Genomic DNA, 20,194 nt, shown 5'->3' on the forward strand with positions numbered 1-20,194 from the left:
CGATAGAGAAACACACAATTTATCTAATTTGAAAAATTTGAAAAAGCCATCCACACATCTATTCTGTATAATTATACTCTATATATTTTAATTTCTAAGTAACAAATTCGAAAAAATAAAAATTACCAATTTTTAATATCAGAAGAACTACCTTCTACGTTACTTAATTTACATATTTCTTTTAAAGCAATAAAATAGAAAAAATGTAGCCTTGTCACAAGTTTTGCAATTACTATTCACTTACGCGGATTATTGCAAAATATAAAATGGAGAAAATACAGTTTACATGTGAACAGTGAATAGTGAATTTAATTGAAATTAAACATGTTAATTGTTGAAAAACAATTTAATAAATATAATATAATTTCATTAATTATGGTTGTTATGCCACAAAGTTATTTTGTTAAAAAAATTGAAAATACAAAATAACAGTTGTTGATAATAGTTAAGATAGAAATATTACATATTCCCTATCGATATGGAGGTAAGTTAATTTAAAAAATTGTTTTTCAAATTAAAATTTGGTAACTTTATTCATATCTTCTCACACTGGAAAAAATTTATCTAACTTAAATAAACGATTACTTATTGTGTATAACAATTATTATCAAGTAAACATTTACTTGAATCAAATAATTTTTGTTAACAAATAATTTTGTTTTTTACATATAAATATTTTTTAAACAAATAAATTTTTATTCAGATGAAAATTAAATCGATTAATTTTAATAATTTTCGAAAAAGTCCTTTGACAATTTTTAAATCCATTTGATGTTTACAATATTCAATTTTACGAAATTTCAATTATTCATAAATTCTTCAATTATAAATATATATTAGAAAATAAAAACATAAATTAATATAAAACGAATTTAATTAAAGTTTTTCAAAAAAATTAATTTCAAAATTCAATTATTTCTAAAAATTCACTCTATATTGCTTTAAATATTCAATTATTATCTAAAATTTGAACTGAAATTCACCTTTAAATAAATTTTTATTAGAAAATTCTACTAGAATTCAATTATTTAAATACAAAAATAAATAATTTATTGAATAATTGAATGTTTCTTAAAATTCAATTCCCATAAAGAATTTTATCAAAAAATTTTTAAATAATTGAATTTTTGCGACGAATTTTAATAAAATTTTTAAGAATAATTGCATTTTTTTGAGAAATTTGATTAAAATTGTATTAAAGATAATTAAAATTCTGCGGTGAGTTTCATTATTTATAAAAATAATTGAATCCCGAAGAAAATTTTTATTATTTTTGAACAATATTTAATTTTTGCAAAGAATTTTATTATTTACGAAAATAATTGAATTTCTACAATAATTTGTAACTTTTCCAAAATTAATTTTTTTTTCGAGTTTCTAACTAAAATTCTTCTATAAATGCATTATTTTTAATAATATTTAAAAAAGTTCTTTGAGAATTTTCAAATTCATTTGTTTAAAATTTCAAAAAAAAAAAAAAAATATCCGCGAATTAAAATTTCTTAAAAAAATTAATTCCACAGAATTGTTAGTAAAAAAATGAAAAATTTAGATTTGCAAAAGTCTATTATCTGGAATTCAATTATTTAAATACAAAAAAAAACAATTTATTGAATAATTGCATGTTTCTTAAAATTGAATTCTCATAAAGAATTTTATGAATAAATTTTTAAATAATTGAATCCTTTTGACGAATTTTATTAAAAAAAAACTTAAAAATAATTACATTTTTCGAAAATTTGATTACTTAAAATTGTATTAAAATTAATTACTAATTCCTAAAAAAAATTTATTATTTACGAAAATAATTGAATCGCACTGTAAAGATTTTATTATTTATAAAAATAATTGAATAATTACGAAAAAATTTGTAAATAATTGAATTCTTTTGGAAAATTTTATCCAAATAGTAGATATTAAAAATCATTGAATTAAGGAAAATTTTTGAAAGTAATGGAAATTTTGCTAAGTATTTTATTTAAATTTTTGAAAATAATTGAATTTGGGAGAAAAATTTAATTACATATTTCTAAAGATAATTGAAATTTTGATGAGAAGTTTTTTAAATTTTTGAACATAATTGAAATATCTTCAAGTAAATTTACGGACTTTTACGGAATTTACGGACCTAGTTTAAAAACATGTTCACTCTAACGCGTTGTTATAAAAAAGTAATAAATTTAAAGAATAGATTAAAAAATTATTTCAGAATGAAATTTTGTGGATAATAGTGGCTTGCATTTGTTGCATTGCAGTATTATTAACCCTATTCAAAATATACAATAAATTAACCGTAGGAGTATGTAAAAGTGATAAGAGATTGGATGAACAAGTCATAATTGTCACCGGCGCTAATACAGGTACCTTCCATCTTAATAGTCTTTTTTTACAAAAAAAATTAATTCGTATTTCTAATTTTTTAAGGCATTGGTAAGGAGACAGCTTTAGATTTTGCGAGACGAGGAGCAAAAGTTATTTTAGCGTGTAGGGATCTAGTAAAAGCTCACAAGGCGAAAGGTAATAACAATTATTTTGTTATCAAGTAAAATATTACCAATAACAAATTATTAACTAAAAATATCAATTTTCATCTCCAATTGATAGAAGAAATAGTGGAAATTACGAAAAATAGAAATGTGGTGGTTCGACACTTGGATTTAGCCTCTTTGAAAAGTGTCAGAAAATTTGCAAGCGAAATAATTGACACAGAAAGCAGATTAGATGTTTTGGTTAATAATGCAGGCGTGGGGAGTATTGTTGATGAGAAAACCGAGGATGGTCTCGATTTGTGTTTACAAGTTAATCACTATGGACACTTTTTACTGACAAATTTATTAATTGGTAAATTACAATATTACTCGAATTTCTAAAATAAAAATTACGAATATTATTTGAAAACAAAAGTTTATGAATTTTGACAAAATTTAGAAAAATTTTAAGCGACAATTAGTAAACTTGTAACTTCAGGAAAAACTTTAATGATTTTGAAGCAGCCTCACCGAATTACTTAAAACTTGGTCAACTTTTTGAGCCACAACAATATATTTATAAAACATATGTACAACAATTGCTCAAAATTGTTAAATTGTTCATTAAAACAATTAAAGATAAACAATTTTTGTTTTTTTGCACTGAACTCAGTAAATTTGAAATGTTTTATTTCCTGAGTTGAATACAAAAAACAAAATTTATTTATCTATAATCCTTTAAAAGATGTAGTAAACAATTTTGAGCAATTGTTGTATCTTATAAATAAACAATTGTTTTTGCTCATAAAGTTTATTTTTTAAAACTTCATACGAGTAAATGTAATATTATCAAGTTTGAAGTATTTCTGTGAGTGTGCTCCAAAATCATTTAAATATCTCCTGGAGTTGCACAAACATTTTTCTTTTACAGACTTACTGAAAAAGTCAGCACCCAGTCGAATTGTTCATTTATCGTCAATAATGTACAGACTAGTACGCTTAAACTTAGAAAATATGAATTGTGAAAATAGTTCATTTTATCATAACTGTAAATTGATTAAAATTTTTTTCATTTATTCTACCAGTAAATTATACATCATAATAGGAAGTAATGAATTTTCAAGGCGATTAGCAGGCAGTGGTAATCTATATTATAGAATTAATACTCTAAAAAAATCTTTTCCTGGAACAGCTACATATTTCCCTAAAATAGTAAAAATCTTAACTAAAACAAATAAAAAAAGTTCACTAATATTATAGTGAAATTTGTACGTGTTCTAGATAAAGATTCTTTCCCTTTTGTACAGTTTCTAAGATTAATAGTTAAAATGCTTGATTATTATATATTATTATCATAATAAATTTCTTATTATTTCAGGAGTAACTTCTAATTCTTTACATCCTGGCGTAGTACGCACAGAAATAATGAGAAATCTTCCATTAATATTCAGATATTTTGCAAATAAAATTTCCCAATTATTTTTCAAGGTAAAACAAATTTTGAAACATTTTATTAGTTAATTATTTAATCAAATTCATTTTAACAAGTGTTTGCACAAGAAAATTCAAGTTAAGAATTTAGTAATAATTTTTAATTTTAATTGAAGTATTTTGCGTTTTTCCTTAAAAGATATAAGGAAAAATAAATTAATTAATTATACAATTACAGTAACAATAATTAATGTAAAAAACCATCCAAATGTTCTGCTAGCTAACAGTAAGCAAATATTTCAGTCACCAGTGGAAGGAGCTCAAACAACAATATATTTATCAATTCATGATGAAGTAAAAAATATCTCAGGAAAATATTTCATGGACTGTGAAGTATAAATTTTTAATTTTACTTCAAAATGTCTACTTGCTAAAAAAGTTGTTTAATTTTTTGATTTATTGCAGGAAGCCCACTCATCATCTATAACAAGAGATGTAGAAGTTGGCAAGAAGTTTTGGGAAAAATGCTGTGATCTTGTGAATCTTAAACCAGAAGAAAGATTCCTTTAAATCTTTACATTATAATAAAAAAATATAAATTATACTTTTTTTATATATTCAGTTAAGAATCTTTTCAACTTAAGATTATAATTATAAATCAATAGTTATTAATAAATAGATTATAAATTATAAAATTATTTTTTAGTGTATAAAAATAAAAATTATAATAAATTTGAAATAGTTTCATACACACAGAGAAAAATTTTATTTAAACCAAACATATTTTATTTGAATTAAATAAACGTATATTTGTCTTAGAACCAATTGGACTTTTTCTTTATTTTAAATAAAAATTTTATTCGACATAAATAAACATATATGTCAGTCAAATAAAACATATATTTCAGTCAAATAAAATTTTATTTAAACCAAATAAAATTTATTTGTAACAAATAAAAAGTCTAGTTAGTTCTGAGTCGAATATAATAATTATCTATTCTCTGGGTGTAGATTAATTACTGAAAAATAATTGCAATTAGAAGTGTCAAATATTCTACGACAATGTACTGTATTTGACTCAGAGCCAAACTAGACTTTTTATTTGTTTCAAATAAATTTTATTTTGTTTCAATAAAATTTTCTCTGAGTATACATTCTCCATTGTTGCTGAATTATATATTTCTTTTAATAAAAAACAAATAAAAAAATTCAACTTTGTCACAAGTTGCCAAATTAATATTCATACATGCAAATTTGTGCATCATATAAAATGCAGAGAATTTAAGTATTAAGTTTCAAATACACTTTACATCTGAACAGTGAATTTAATTGACATTAGGTAGATTTATTTTTGAAACAATTCAATCAATTTTCGTAGCACTGATATTTTGTTTTAACTTATCCGCTTTATACCCGAAGTTGCTTTCAAAAATATTAAATAACACTTAGGGGAGAGTGGGGCAAAGGCGCTATGCAAGGCAAAGACGTTTTTTTAAAATATCTCCTTTATTTTCTGTCTTTTCCAATTGGTATTAAAAATTAAGTTGCAATGCAATCAGACGAATTGATTAAAAAAAGAAAAACCTAAAAATATCAAATATTTTAAGAAATATAACAAAAAAATTGTTTTGTAAAAATAAAATGATAATTTTACTGAGGAAACTTTTATTTTTTAAAACATGAGTTTAAGTATTTAATTTTTAAAAACGTAACATGTAAATAAATTAAATATTTCTCTACACAACTGGCGTGGTGTTTTAGTTTAATTTTGTTTCTAAATATTTTAAATTTAAAGTAAAAAAAAAGTTTGTTATGTGGGGCAAAGGCAATATTGAACATAATTTGGTTAAAAACAATTGAATATTCGAATTTTCTATGTATTAATTCACAATATAAGGTTAAAATCACTAAAAGTTTTTATTTTTTATTTAAATAGTTTAATTCTTTTAATAATATGTTGTTAACCTTATGTTTCGTAAATATTATACTAATAAATATCACTTGTTAATTTTTTTAAGGCATATATAATGCTTATAAATGCATTGTTTTTAAATTTCATTAAATAATGTATTTATAATTATAATATACTTAATAACAACTATTAAAATTTCTTGTTGATTAGTTTTAGAATAATGAAAAACAAAGACCGCATAAATTAATTGCTTAATTTAAAAAATATACATCGATAAATGTAAACCTAGCGCCTTTGCCCCACTCTCCCCTATCAATAATATTTAAAACAGAAATATTACATATATTTATAAGGCTCCATTCTCCATATCATTATGAAGGTGAGTTTGAATAAATTTATTCATTGAAATAATTCATTAATTAATATTGAAATAATTAAAAATAAATAAAAAAATTTGTTTTCCAAATTGAAACTTTGTAATTAATGCAGTTAATGCTTTAAAAATTCGGAACCTTTTTAATGAACGAAATATTTTTGTAATAAAAATGTTTATTAAATTAAAGTTATTGGCTGCTGTGAAAAATAAAAATTGCCACTGAAAAAAATATCTATTTAATTCAAATAACCGATTATTTGTCTACTAACAAATAAATATTTACTTGAATCAAATAATATTTATTGGACTCAATTCAATGGCATTTGAAACAATAACTTAATTATTTGAATCAATTGCCATTTAATTGATTTAAATAATCATTATTTGATTCAAGTAAATATTTATTGCTTAATAGTAAAAAAATCTGTTATTTGAATCAAATAAATAGAATAGGGTGATTGTGCGTATTATTACGTGTTTCAAAATCAGCCACGTTTAAAGAATCATTTGAAGCTGTTAATCTTTAATTTTTTTTTTGAATTTTTTTTTTACTGAGTAGTTAATCTTTCTAAAAACTAAAAAAAGTCTTTGGGTCATAAAAATAATTTAATTTGTATTAAAAAAAGAAATATTTATAAAAAGGTGCATAAGTGTAAATTACTACGAATTTGCTTGAAATACTACGCGTGCAATACTACGCTGTATCTATTAATACGCGTGAATTATTACGAACGTTCCAAATGCTAAGTATTATTACTATAATTGAAATTATTATTATTATTTTAATAACCTAGATTTTTAGCTTTTAATTTATTTCAAAGGGACAAAATAATACATTTAATTATTTTATTATTATCTAAAACGTTATTCATAATATGAAAACAAATATTTATTTTTATTTAAATAACAAAATTAAATTGAATAATTAATAGAGGTTACATGTTCTAATCATGTTTTTTATTTATTCAACAAAAACTTTAGTTAGTTTTCCTTCGTATACTGCATCCTAATCTTTGGCATTGTGCTTTTGTGTAGTCTTCACAATAATAAAAACTATAAAATACTTTTATATATTAGCTAAAAGCTCTTTTTATTGCGTTTACTACAAACATTATAAACAAACACGAACTGTCAACAACTATATTTCAGGTTGTGTGACACGGCGTAGAAATAAACGCAAGCGCGAAAAATCCTGTGTCCAATTCTACGTTTAAAATTAAATAATAAAAATGTTAAAAACATAAAATTTTCTTTAAATTTATAAAAATGCAACTTTTTGTGCTCTCATCTAAACTAGCAATTTTCAAAGTTAAATAAAACGTAATAAAATGCATTTTTTTAGAATTTTTCATTAAAAATAACAATTAATATAAATTAAAGTTTTATTATAGATATTTTATAGACTATTATCTATCAAATAAAGTTTTATTTTAATATTTTTAATGAAATTTGTAGTAAATGGGGCACTCGTAGTAATACGCACAATCACCCTAGAAGAAATGTATTTTTCAAATAAAATATATTTCAGGCTTCGTACTCATCTACTTAAACCTACTATTTACTACTTTTCTTACGTTATGTTACTATTTAGGTACTTTTTTAGATTTCAGCCACTAAAAGCTACTCTTTCTGGTTTTTTTTTGAGAATTTCCACTACTTTAAATTCGCTAATACTAGAAATCAAAAATCTATTCTCAAAAATTATAATCAAATTCTTTAAAACGATTCAATTATTTTCAAAAAATATTCGAGATTCAATTATTTTCAATATCTAGTATTTTCAGAAAATTTCGCAAAAGAATTCAATTACTTACAAAACAATTGATAGAATTCATCTAAAATTCAGTTACTTTCATAAATAATAAAATTTCTACAGGAATTCAATTAATTTAGAATAGAATTTTCGAAAAAATCAATTATTTAACAAAATTTTTATACAAGTCTTCACAATAATTCAATTACTTTCACTAATAATAACATTTTTCATGGAAATTTAATTTAAAAAAAAAATTTTTTTGATAAAATTCTCAGCAAGAATTTAATTATTTTCATAAATAATAAAACTCATCGACGAATTTCAATTATTTTTATAAACTATTTTAAATCAATTAATCGAAAAATTCAATTATTTTGAGGCATTTTAACAAACTTCTTTGTAAAATACAATTATTTTTATGAATAAAGTTTTCCGCAAGAACTCAATTATATAAAATAAAATTTTCATAACATTTATTGTACTTCGAAAAAATTAATTATTTAAAACAATGTTTATAAAATTCTTATGAAGAATTCAATTATTTTCAAAAATAACAAAATTTTTCACAAAAATTCGATTCTTTTTAAACATTTTAAAAAAATGCTTCTCAATAATTTAATTAATTCCACGAATTCAATTATTTTTGAAAACTTTAATAAAATTCTTCCCAAGAATTGATTTATTTACATAAATAATTCTTCGAATGAATTCAATTATGTCGATAAATAACAAAATTATTCCCAAAAATTCAATTATTTTGAGGCAATTTAGTACAATTCTTAGCAAAATTCAATTACTTTCTAAAATAATAATATTCATCACAACAACTCAATTATTTTTAAAAGTAATAAATTTGTTCTTGGAAATTCAATTATTTTTAAAAATTCTAATAAAATCCTTCGCAAGAATTCAATTATTTTCATAAATAAGAAAATGTTTTTTTAGAATTTAATTATTTTCAAAAAAATTTAACATAATACCACACAGACATTCAATTATTGTAGAAAATTTTAATAAAATTCTTTGTTAAATTTAATTATTTTTAAAAACTTTTCACAATTCAATGCGATTTTTAATATCTACTATTTTCAAAATTTCCAAACAGAATTCAATTATTTAAAAAAATTTTGTTAAAATCTTCGTAAGAATTCAATTCTTTTCATGAATAATAAAAATTTCTCAGGAATTCAATTATTAAAATTAGAATTTGCGTAAAATTAGTCGTAAGAAATCAATTATTTAAAAATTTTTATAAAATTCTTCGCAAGCGTTAAATTATTTTTATAAATATTGAAATTCTTTCATGAATAATAAAACATTCGATGCAGGAATTCAATTTTTTAACAGGATAAGAAAGATGTAAATATTTTTGATGAAAATTAGGAAAAAGTCAGGAAAATAAAATATAGAATGAAAGTTTTGTCAGTTTTGTAAAGTGGCTAAAACCAGTTTTTTTGGTCGTCAAGTTTAATTTATCGATAGCTACTTTTTTACTACTTTTCTTAGTTCAAAAGCTACTTTTTTGAAATTAATTATCGAGTGCGAAGTCTGATATTTGATTCAAATGAAATTTTTCTCTTTGTATACTAATTAAAAAATCAATCTCGTACAAATTTAAATTTTAAATTAGTATTCTTTAAAAAGTACTAACAAATGAATTCAAATATTCAATTTATATGCATAATTTAAGATTAACATAACTTTGTAGTATTTCTGCATTGTAATTTATCAATCTTTAAGATTTTTTTTCGACAAATAATAAAGCTCATAGTGTTGTAAAAACATGTTCATTGGTATATAAAAAAACGTAATAAATTCAAAGAACAAATTAAAAATTATTTCAGAATAAAACATTGTGGATAATAGTGACTTGCATTTGTTGCATTGCAGTATTATTATCCATATTTAAAATATACAATAAATTAACCGTAGGAGTAGGGGAGACTGGGGTAAACCCGCTCACTTTTTTTCAGATCGGTAAAAATCTAGGAAATTATTCTCTAAATCCAAGTTAATTTATATCATTTGAAAGCTTATGATTTCTACTAAAAAAATAAAAAAGAGTTTTTGATTTACCTTTTTTAGTTTTACTTAGAAAAACTTTTTAATACACATGTATTAAATTTTGAAATTACAATTTTCCAGGGTAAACCCGCTCACTTTATCTTTTCAAGACGGAAAAGTTTTATTTTTTAAATATTAAAGTTCGTCTTATTCCCGTCTTAAGTATGATTTATTATTGATAATTTATGACTTATATAAACAATTCTACAAACAACAAATTGGTTTAATAAATAATGAATATAGGTTTCATGAATTACAAATATGGATTTAAATAATGTTATATTTTATTAAGAGAAAATGAAATGTAGTTACAATTTTGGTTTTAACAAGTCATAAATAGTGTTATTGTTAAAATATAATACGTGAAATTATTTTACTCTAAATTTTAAATTAAAAACTAAGTGAGCGGGTTTACCCCGACTTCACGTGAGCGACTTTACCCCGAGTGTATTCCTCATATTTCAGAATAAATTTAATTAAATCTTTTTGAAATAAGATAAAACTATACATGTACTTCGAAGAAGGACATCCAATAGCAACAAAAAAAATTTGCCAAATAAATTAAGACTCAAAAATAATGATCGAAAAACTTAAAAATCCAAAAAACGTTTTTTTTTCTGATACCTCTAAAAACATTTGATTGACTCTGATTCTATGTTGAATTCATGAAACTAAACGAAAGTTCGTTAATATAAGTTGAATGTTAAGTACTATTCACAGTATCAATATCTCCATCTTAAGTTGAGATCAACGCGTTAAATCGCTAGTGAGCGGGTTTACCCTGTGCTCGGGTTTACCCCAGTCTCCCCTATGTAAAAGTGATAAGAGATTGGATGAACAAGTCATAATATTGTCACCGGCGCTAATACAGGTATCTACAATACAAAAAAGTGCTATTAAAAAATATCTCGGTTTTTATCAAATTATTCTCCTCAAAAATCACATCGGATATATTATATTCTTTTTTGGTCTCAGTCGAATTTTCTGAGCAAATTTTTTTGATATTGTAAAATTTTGAAAAATGGCAAAAACAATAAAGTAATTGGGCCATTGAAGAATCGGCTGAGAGAGCCAAATCTATTGTATTTTCTAACGTGTCCTTTTAGTGATAGAATATTCAAAGTAATTCTTTTAGAATATTTGGTTAAAATAAACTTTTATTTGGTTCAAATAAAAGTTTTTTTTACTTTCAATGAAATTACTAAGAGTTTTGTAGGGACAACCCAAACTGTCTAATTTTTTCTAAAAATCATTATTCTGTTTAAAAAAAATTGTCATTTTAAAGTTTCCATTAAATAGCAATTCGTAAAAATAAAAATTCTGACAAACCAATTTTTTCTATTCCTTGCAAATAAATTATTAAATTTCTCCAATGCAAATTAAATTGAATTTTTAATTCTCTAAGGCATTGGTAAGGAGACAGCTTTAGATTTTGCGAGAAGAGGAGCAAAAGTTATTTTAGCGTGTAGGGATCTAGTAAAAGCTCACAAGGCGAAAGGTAATAACAATTATTTTGTTATCAAGTAAAATATTACCAATAACAAATTATTAACTGAAAATATTAATTTTCATCTCCAATTAATAGAAGAAATAGTGGAAATTACGAAAAATAGAAATGTGGTGGACACTTTTTACTGACAAATTTATTAATTGCTAAATTACAATATTACTCGAATTTCTAAAATAAAAATTACGAATATTATTTGAAAACAAAAGTTCATTAATTTTGACAAAATTTAAAAAAATTGGGAGAAAAATTTAATTATTTCTAAAGATAATTGAAATTTTGATGAGAAGTTTTTAAAATTTTTGAACATATAATTGAATTTCTGCGAAGAATTTTACTATTTTTGAAAATAATTAAATTTCTCCAATCATTTGTTTCTCTAAAATTCTCCAAATTATATCTTCAAGTAAATTTACGGACTTTTACGGGATTTACGGACCAAGTTTAAAAACATGTTCACTCTAACGCGTTGGTATAAAAAAGTAATAAATTTAAAGAATAAATTAAAAAATTATTTCAGAATGAAATTTTGTGGATAATAGTGGCATGCATTTGTTGCATTGCAGTATTGTTAACCCTATTCAAAATATACAATAAATTAACCGTAGGAGTATGTAAAAGTGATAAGAGATTGGATGAACAAGTCATAATTGTCACCGGCGCTAATACAGGTACCTTCCATCTTAATAGTCTTTTTTTACAAAAAAAATTCATTCTTATTTCTAATTCTCTAAGGCATTGGTAAGGAGACAGCTTTAGATTTTGCGAGAAGAGGAGCAAAAGTTATTTTAGCGTGTAGGGATCTAGTAAAAGCTCACAAGGCGAAAGGTAATAACAATTATTTTGTTATCAAGTAAAATGTTACCAATAACAAATTATTAACTGAAAATATCAATTTTCATCTCCAATTGATAGAAGAAATAGTGGAAATTACGAAAAATAGAAATGTGGTGGTTCGACACTTGGATTTAGCCTCTTTGAAGAGTGTCAGAAAATTTGCAAGCGAAATAATTGACACAGAAAGCAGATTAGATGTTTTGGTTAATAATGCAGGCGTGGGGACAAAATGCTTGACGAGAAAACCGAGGATGGTCTCGATTTGTGTTTACAAGTCAATCACTATGGACACTTTTTACTGACAAATTTATTAATTGGTAAATTTCAATATTACTCATATGTTTAAAAGGAAAATTACGAAAATTATTTGCAAATAAAAGTTTTTAAATTTCGACGAAACTTGAAATATTTTTTATCGATAATAGACATTTTTCTTTTACAGGTTTACTAAAAAAGTCAGCCTAGTCGAATTGTCCACGTATCCTCAATATTGCACATATTTGGATCCTTAGATTTTAATAATATGAATTTTGATAATACACCTTTTTATTTTATTGTTAGATATTTTAGAATTCTTTTTGTATATGGTACCAGTAAATTATACATCATAATAGGGAGTAATGAATTTTCAAGAAGATTAGTAGGCAGTGGTAATTACTAATTTCCAAGATTAGTATTCATTCTTGAAACTTTTCTTTGTTATATTATGATTATCATAATGAAGTAAAATATATAAAAATGACTTCATGTTATGAAACTTCTTATTTCAGAAGTAACCTCAAATTCGTTACACCCTGGTATGGTGCGCACAGAAATAATGAGAGAGTTTTTTTTAATAATAAGATATTTTTTAAATAAATTTTTGGAATTATTTTTCAAGGTAATTCAGATTCTAAAAATTCGAAACTTTTAAAATAATTTTCAAAATAATAGAAATTTCTCCTGGAGTTACACAAGTATTTTCAAAAATAATTAACTGCAATGAAAATCAAAATTTACAGTATAAATTTTGAAACAATCACAAATTAAATTGCAATTACATTTGAATCAATTAAATTGAATATAATAATATAATTGAAATAATTAAAAAATTATAAATTATTTTATAATAAATTTTAAATTTGAACAAAAGAAAAATAAATTTCAGTCATTTTGAAAGTCAAAACTTTTTGGAACATTGTAATTCAAATAAATATAGGTATTTCTTTTGTGATAAGTTTCACAGTCGAATAAATTGTAGAAATAAGTGACACACTAAAATTTAAATTTATTTGATTCAAGTAATCAATTACTTGTCTAATATCAAATAAATATTTACTTGAATCAAATAATTTTTATTTAAATCAATAAAATGGTATTTGCTGCAAATATTAACTGATTGTTTCAGACAGCAGTCGAAGGTGCTCAAACCACAATATATTTGTCAATTCATGACGAAGTAAAAAGTATCTCAGGAAAACATTTCGCGGATTGTCAGGTATAGGTTTTTTATTTTTAATTCAAATTATTAAAAAAGTTCCTTAATTTTATTTATTGCAGAAAGGTTACTCATCATCTATAACAAGAGATGTAGAAGTTGGAAAAAATTTTTGGGAAAAATGCTGTGATCTTGTGAATCTTAAACCAGAAGAAAGATTCATTTAAATCTTCACATTATAATATTTAATATATCTAAGTTTTACTTTTTCATTTTAAGTTAAGAATCTTATTAATTTAAGATTATAATTATAATTTAAAAATCACAAAAATTGTAAAGCAGTCGTTTTCTTTGATTAGTTATTAACAAATAAATAATAGATTACAATGTTTAATAAATACATAAACAAAACTTTTCCTACTTTAGAAAATAAAGTAAATTGTAATTGATTATTATCTATTAATATTAATTTTTTAATTAATTATTAATTATTAATAACTTCCATACAAAATAATTGCATTTGCAAAGTATCTAATTCTACGACAATATTAATTTAATTTTGTATTTTTTACACCCAGAGAAAAAAATTTTATTTAAAACAAATATAATTTATTTGAGTAAAATAAAAGTAGTTATCCCAGATCCAACAAGGTTATTTATTTGTTTCTAGTAAAAATTTTATATGAAATAAAATAACTTCTATTTAAAACATATGAAATGTCTAGTTGGCTTTGAGTCAAATATATCTTTTCTGTGGGTGTAAAATTTGTTAACTTGTAAGGATGTCTAAAGTTATTATTTTTTTGAAAAAAGTTTTTAGACAAAATAAAAATGTTAAATTCACAAGACTGATTAATAAATTCATAAAGGAACAAATTTCCAGTTTAGAAAATAAAAGAAATTTTAATAACTAGGGACAGTGTAAAAATTACGTAAGGATTTGTTTTTCTAAAATTTTAACGCCTCCCCCCAATGAAAAAGATTATTACATATACATTAGTTTCATTTTTTTTGCTGATCGTAAGAAATAGCTGGACCCCCTCGCTCCTTAAAGTCTTACGTAATTTATACACGACCCACTATTTTATTAAATCGACAAGTCATATAATAATAAAGTTGGTTTAACTCGACAGATAATAATGAAAATTTACTTATCCAGATGTATTTACAAAGCCATCTTGTTAAAATTCAACTTTTTTTCTTCTCAGAGTATATATGTATCAGCATAATCCGAAATCGCGTCTTATACAATTTGTCGAGTTGAAGCGGAAGATTCAAATATTTTTCTGATGCATAGAGAAACTTTCGCAGCGAAAGTAAAATGAGTTATGTTGCTCTTTCATAGTTTAATATATTTCCGTAATAGTAACATGTTTCAATAGCTTCTACAGTTTTTGACGTTTCTTTAAAAATTTTATAGAGAAAAATTTAATTTTTCAAAAAGTGAGTGATCTAGTAAAAATTACGTTTAGAGAACTATACCAACCTTCGTAAATTTAATCATCGTCATGGAGGTGAGTCTTTACTTAAGAACCAAAATAGTTTTAAAACATTTTTCATTATTAAACTATTTGAACAAAAATAGTTTTAAAAAAATACTAATTTTATTTTTAGAAGACACTTTGTAATTTTGAATATTGTTTTTTTTAATAGTTTTTAATTTTTGAAAATTTAGAAGTCAATACACATTACACTGGAACAAAAATTTATTTGACTCAAATAATCGATTACTTGTCTATTGTCAAATAAATATTAAATTGAATCAAATAATAATTATTGGAGTCAATTAAATGGTATTTGCTTAAAGTACTGAAATTATTGGTTTAAATACTAATTAATTGACTCAAAAAAAAGTTATTTGAGTCAAGTAAAAATTTATTTGATAATAATCGGTTATTTGAATAAAATAAATTTATTTTTCAGTGTATCGTTATCCTAATACTTTTATTTGGTTTAGATAAATATTTCACATGCGAATAAATATTTATTTGTATCAAATAAACTATTATTTCAGTCAATTAAATGGTATTTGCTTCAAATACTGAAATTATTGGTTCAAATACAATTTAATTAACTCAAATAAAAATTATTTATCTTCAAGTAAATATTTATTAGATAATAGACAAGTTTACGGTTACTTGAATCTAATAAATTTTTTTTTCAATGTAAGGCAAACAAGTTTTTTGAGTTTACTTCTTTTTTTTATTTACATCAAAGAATTAGAAATTCATAAGAAATAAAAAAGAATTAATGCCGGATATTAAAAATGTTATGTAGTTCCAAAAAAATAAATGCCGAATTAAGAAGTTTGAAAGTCGCATCGACTGATAACTTTATGAACCCTTTATGGTCAATTAATGATTGTATAAACAAAGTTTGGACGAAAACTATTTTAATTAACTGATATGTGAATAGGTACTATTTTTATTTTTATTTTTAAGTCATTCAAATTCAAAATTTATTAAAAATTTATTTTATTTGTATTTTTAATTACAAAAATAAACAGGAAAATATTCGTAAATTATTAAAATAAATTTTTTTTATTTATCTGAAGCAAATTAATAGTAATTGAAAAAAATATTAAGAGTTCAATTAATAATTTTAAGCTCTATATCGTATGTTTCAGTACAACACATATTACCAAATATTTACGTATATTTTTTATGCTTCTTTAATTGTGATAATAATAAAAATATTAAATATTGTAACAAAAGGAAAATGTAAAAATTCTAAAAGACTAGATGGTCAAGTCATAATTATTACTGGGTCAAGCAGAGGTAACTACATCTATTTTAAAAAAAGTTAATAACATTATTATCTAAAAAATATTAATCAATTATATTAATAAATATTTTTTAAAAAATGAAATAAATCTGATTTGCATTTTACTCATTTTTTTGCAGGAATTGGAAAATGCACAGCTTTAGATCTGGCAAAAAGAGGTGCAAAAGTCATCATTGCATGTAATGATATAATTGAAGCTAATGAAGCTAAAGGTATGTTAAAAATATACATTAGACTTTATTTTTAATTTTAATTTAATTACCAAAAAAAAGCAAATGTATATAATTAAATTATATTTTCTAATCTCTTACACTTAACTATATTCAATTCTAAAATTTTTCCATAGACGAAATAATAAAAATATCTGGCAATAAAAATGTTGAAGCACACTTTTTGGACCTAAGTTCATTTGAAAGTGTAAGGAAATTTGTAAAAACTATTGTTGCAAATGAAAAGCGACTAGATGTTCTAATCAACAATGCGGGTATTGCTGTTAATTCAAATAAAAAAACGAAAGATGGTTTGGAATTAGGACTGCAAGTGAATCACTATGGGCATTTTTTGTTGACTAATTTGTTAATCGGTAGGTGTATTTTAATTTCACAATACTAAGCTTTTAATTAGGTAACTTTTTCTCAAAGAACGCCGTCGGATTTACATTAAATTTTGGCTCCCAGGGGAATTTTTTTCACTGAAAAAAAATTTATTTGATTCAAATAACCGATTACTCGACTATTTATCAATTAAATAATTACTTGAATCAAATAATTTTTATTTGTGTCAATTATACCACGGTAAATCGTTAGGTGTTAAAATAACACCAAAATGGATTAAAATAACACTAAATTGGATTATTTTAATCCTTTTTGGTGTTATTTTAATACCTAACGATTTACCGTGACAGTATTTGCTTTAAATACTGAAATTATTGGTTCAAATAATTTGATTTAAAGGAAAATTCATTGATTCAAGTAAATATTTACTTGATAATAATAGACAAGTAATTGGTTATTTAAATTAAATAAATTTTTTTCAGTGTAACTTTGATATCTTAAAGTTCTTGTCTAAAATGTGAAGAGCAACTATAAGGTTACAAAAAAATTAACTGGAGCCAAAAATAATATAAATCCTGCAAGGTTTTTTAATAGACTTAGTGCTTAATTTTTAATAATTAAATTATTTGCTTAAATTTAACTAAAAATTAAACAAAATTTAAAAGTAAATTTTTCTACAAGATCAGATTTATTTTTACGTAATGTGAATTGTAATAGAAATTTTTTAATTCGCAGACTTATTAAAGAAATCATCACCTAGTCGAATAATTCACGTATCATCCTTATTACATTTACTGGGAAGATTGGACTTTCATAATATGAATTCTGAGAAAGGCCATAACTTACTTACACTTTATAGTGATAGTAAGTTGTATAATGTGTTAGGTAGTAATCAATTTGCGAAACGTTTGAAAGGCACTGGTAAGCAATAAGTTTTGAAACACATTTCAAAAAATACACTGAAAAAATTTTATTTTATTCAAATAATCAATTATTACTTGTCTATTATTAAATAAATATTTTGCTTGTATCAGATAATTTTTATTTAAATCAAGTAAATTTTATTTGAACCAATAATTTCAGAATTTGAAGCAGATACCTTTTAGTTGGATATATAAAAAAATATTACATTTATTTGATAATAGCAAATACCATTTAATGGAGCGAAATAAAAATTATTTGATACAAATAGATATATATTTGATGATACTAAATACTATTTAATTGACTGAAATAAAAATTATTTGATACAAATAACTATTTATTTCATACTAGACAAATAATCGTTTATTTGAATCAAGTAAAAATTTTTTTCAGTGCCTAGTTACTCAGCTTTTTTTAATCTAATTTTTTATCCAATTATTTTAAAAGGTGTCACATCAAATTGTGTCTATCCTGGTTGGGTTAGAACTAATATTTTCGAACATGTTTTCCAACCAGCCAGAATTATAATTGTTAGTTTAGCAACATTACTCTTCAAGGTAAAAATTACAAAAAAAATTATATATATTTTCATGTTTATAAAAAAAATTTATACTTCACTAATTAAATTTAAAAAAAATATATAATGAATGATAATTAAACAGAAAAAATTATTTTTTAGACACCAGAAGAAGGCGCTCAGACATCTATTCATTTGACAGTTAGCGATGAAGGATCAAGAGTGTCGGGAAAGTATTTCGTAGACTGCAAGGTAATTTCATATAATTACTAACTTCTCCATTGAATCTAATTTTATAATTTTTAATTGAATTCAGTAATCGTTAATTTAATTTAACAATTATTAATTTATTTTCATATTTTTTAGAACATGAACTTTTTCAATCGTCCATACAGTAATGAAGATAGACAAACGTTTTGGAATAAATGCTGTGATCTAGTGGGACTCAAACCAGAAGAAAGATTAATTTAAAAATGGATATGAAAAAATTCAAATTATATTTTTAATATTTTGACTTTAATACTCAATTACTTATAAGTGTCTTCTAAACTCATTATTTCACGAAAAAAAACTTCTGTTTTTCAATAAAAAGTACAACGGAAAAAATTCTTCACCTGGAACACAAATTTCAAAAACTACAAATTTCAATATATTAGCGAAATTTTTAGTTATTTCAGTTAAGACTTTCTCTAGTCTAGAGAAACTCATCTCTGTTCCAAGTGAAGCTTTTCTTCCATATAAGTAATAAAATTTCAATACTTTTGTTAATTTGGTTAAATAAAAATCCTCTTTCTTTCAAGAAAAAAAAAATGTTAAAAAAATAAATATTAAAACTCTTCTCTATTTGTATAAAGTTTTACGTAACTTCCTAAACATTTTATACAATACTGGACGTAACGTTTTTTTCATGAAAGTTTTTGCAATCCACTCATTTTACTTTCCCTTTGAAATATTATTTAAAATAATAATTGTTATATAATTTTTTATTTATTTAATATTTTTATTTTTGCTGTAAAAGAAAAGTGCTAAATTAGAGCTGATTTGAGTATTAAGATAGAATCTCAAGACAATTTATAGTATACCAAAATCGGAACTAAATTAATACCTTTCTATTTACAGTGTAATTTCTGAAGAAAAAATTACTTAAAAATTAATTTTTAAGTAATTAAAAAAATTTTTTTATTAAATTTAAATTAAATTAAATTCCTGATTAATTTTAAAAATTAATTGAAAATATAAAAATAATGACTTTTATATTTTTAATTACTTTGCTTTCCTATTTAAACAAGTACAAAACAATATTTAAACAATTAAAATTAAATTAAATTAATTTTAATATTTAAACAAATCACAAGTTTATAAATCAATGTAAAATTTGAAACAACATAGTGACATAAAAATAAATATAGATTTAAATTTAAATAAATTTTCCACCAAGTGCCGGCTCCGTGGTAGTGCGCCGCGACCATGCCTGTGCGAAAATATTTTCCTACTTGGGGGAGACTCGAACCTAAAATTTTCACACGAGACATCGATGTGGCTGACGCTGGCTAAAACCGGCACTGGTTTCACTGGAACTCCAGTTGTTGAGATACACATTCACACTTTGGAAAAAAAATTACCGAATTCCCTACCTACAGTCGCATT

The 20,194-nt window shown here is 22.9% G+C and overlaps 2 protein-coding genes and 1 long non-coding RNA gene across 3 annotated transcripts; all 3 read left to right on the forward strand.

The window, feature by feature from the left end:
• Positions 1-283: 283 nt before the first annotated feature.
• Positions 284-19,303, forward strand: LOC122500504. The gene is made up of 15 exons (XM_043609461.1): positions 284-484; positions 2,210-2,360; positions 2,425-2,517; positions 2,605-2,841; positions 3,400-3,609; positions 3,847-3,956; positions 4,203-4,292; positions 4,365-4,466; positions 16,395-16,545; positions 16,672-16,764; positions 16,899-17,135; positions 17,842-18,027; positions 18,478-18,587; positions 18,710-18,799; positions 18,914-19,303. Exons 1-15 carry the CDS (start codon positions 479-481, stop codon positions 19,016-19,018), a joined length of 1,971 nt encoding a protein of 656 aa, XP_043465396.1. The 5' UTR covers positions 284-478; the 3' UTR covers positions 19,019-19,303.
• On the forward strand, positions 6,148-12,935 carry LOC122500494 (retinol dehydrogenase 13-like). Its single transcript, XM_043609453.1, has 5 exons — positions 6,148-6,190; positions 12,035-12,185; positions 12,250-12,342; positions 12,430-12,668; positions 12,794-12,935. The coding sequence occupies exons 1-4, from the start codon at positions 6,185-6,187 to the stop codon at positions 12,651-12,653; spliced, it is 474 nt and encodes a 157-aa protein (XP_043465388.1). The 5' UTR covers positions 6,148-6,184; the 3' UTR covers positions 12,654-12,668; positions 12,794-12,935.
• LOC122500495 lies at positions 10,857-11,631 on the forward strand. The gene is made up of 3 exons (XR_006301485.1): positions 10,857-10,878; positions 11,413-11,505; positions 11,593-11,631. It is a non-coding gene; the product is annotated as an uncharacterized LOC122500495 (long non-coding RNA).
• Positions 19,304-20,194: the final 891 nt, after the last annotated feature.

This window comes from Leptopilina heterotoma, unplaced genomic scaffold (assembly GCF_015476425.1).
Source record: "Leptopilina heterotoma isolate Lh14 unplaced genomic scaffold, ASM1547642v1 Lhet_187, whole genome shotgun sequence".
Classification (NCBI taxonomy): Eukaryota; Metazoa; Arthropoda; class Insecta; order Hymenoptera; family Figitidae; genus Leptopilina; species Leptopilina heterotoma.

Bases quoted from the DNA above. Each gene is read 5' to 3' on its own strand.
- LOC122500494 (XM_043609453.1), top strand. The intron at 12,186-12,249 runs GTACCTTCCATC...TAATTCTCTAAG, and splicing joins TGTCACCGGCGCTAATACAG to GCATTGGTAAGGAGACAGCT. The intron at 12,343-12,429 runs GTAATAACAATT...TCCAATTGATAG, and splicing joins AAAAGCTCACAAGGCGAAAG to AAGAAATAGTGGAAATTACG.
- LOC122500504 (XM_043609461.1), top strand. The intron at 16,546-16,671 runs GTAACTACATCT...ATTTTTTTGCAG, and splicing joins TATTACTGGGTCAAGCAGAG to GAATTGGAAAATGCACAGCT. The intron at 16,765-16,898 runs GTATGTTAAAAA...ATTTTTCCATAG, and splicing joins TGAAGCTAATGAAGCTAAAG to ACGAAATAATAAAAATATCT.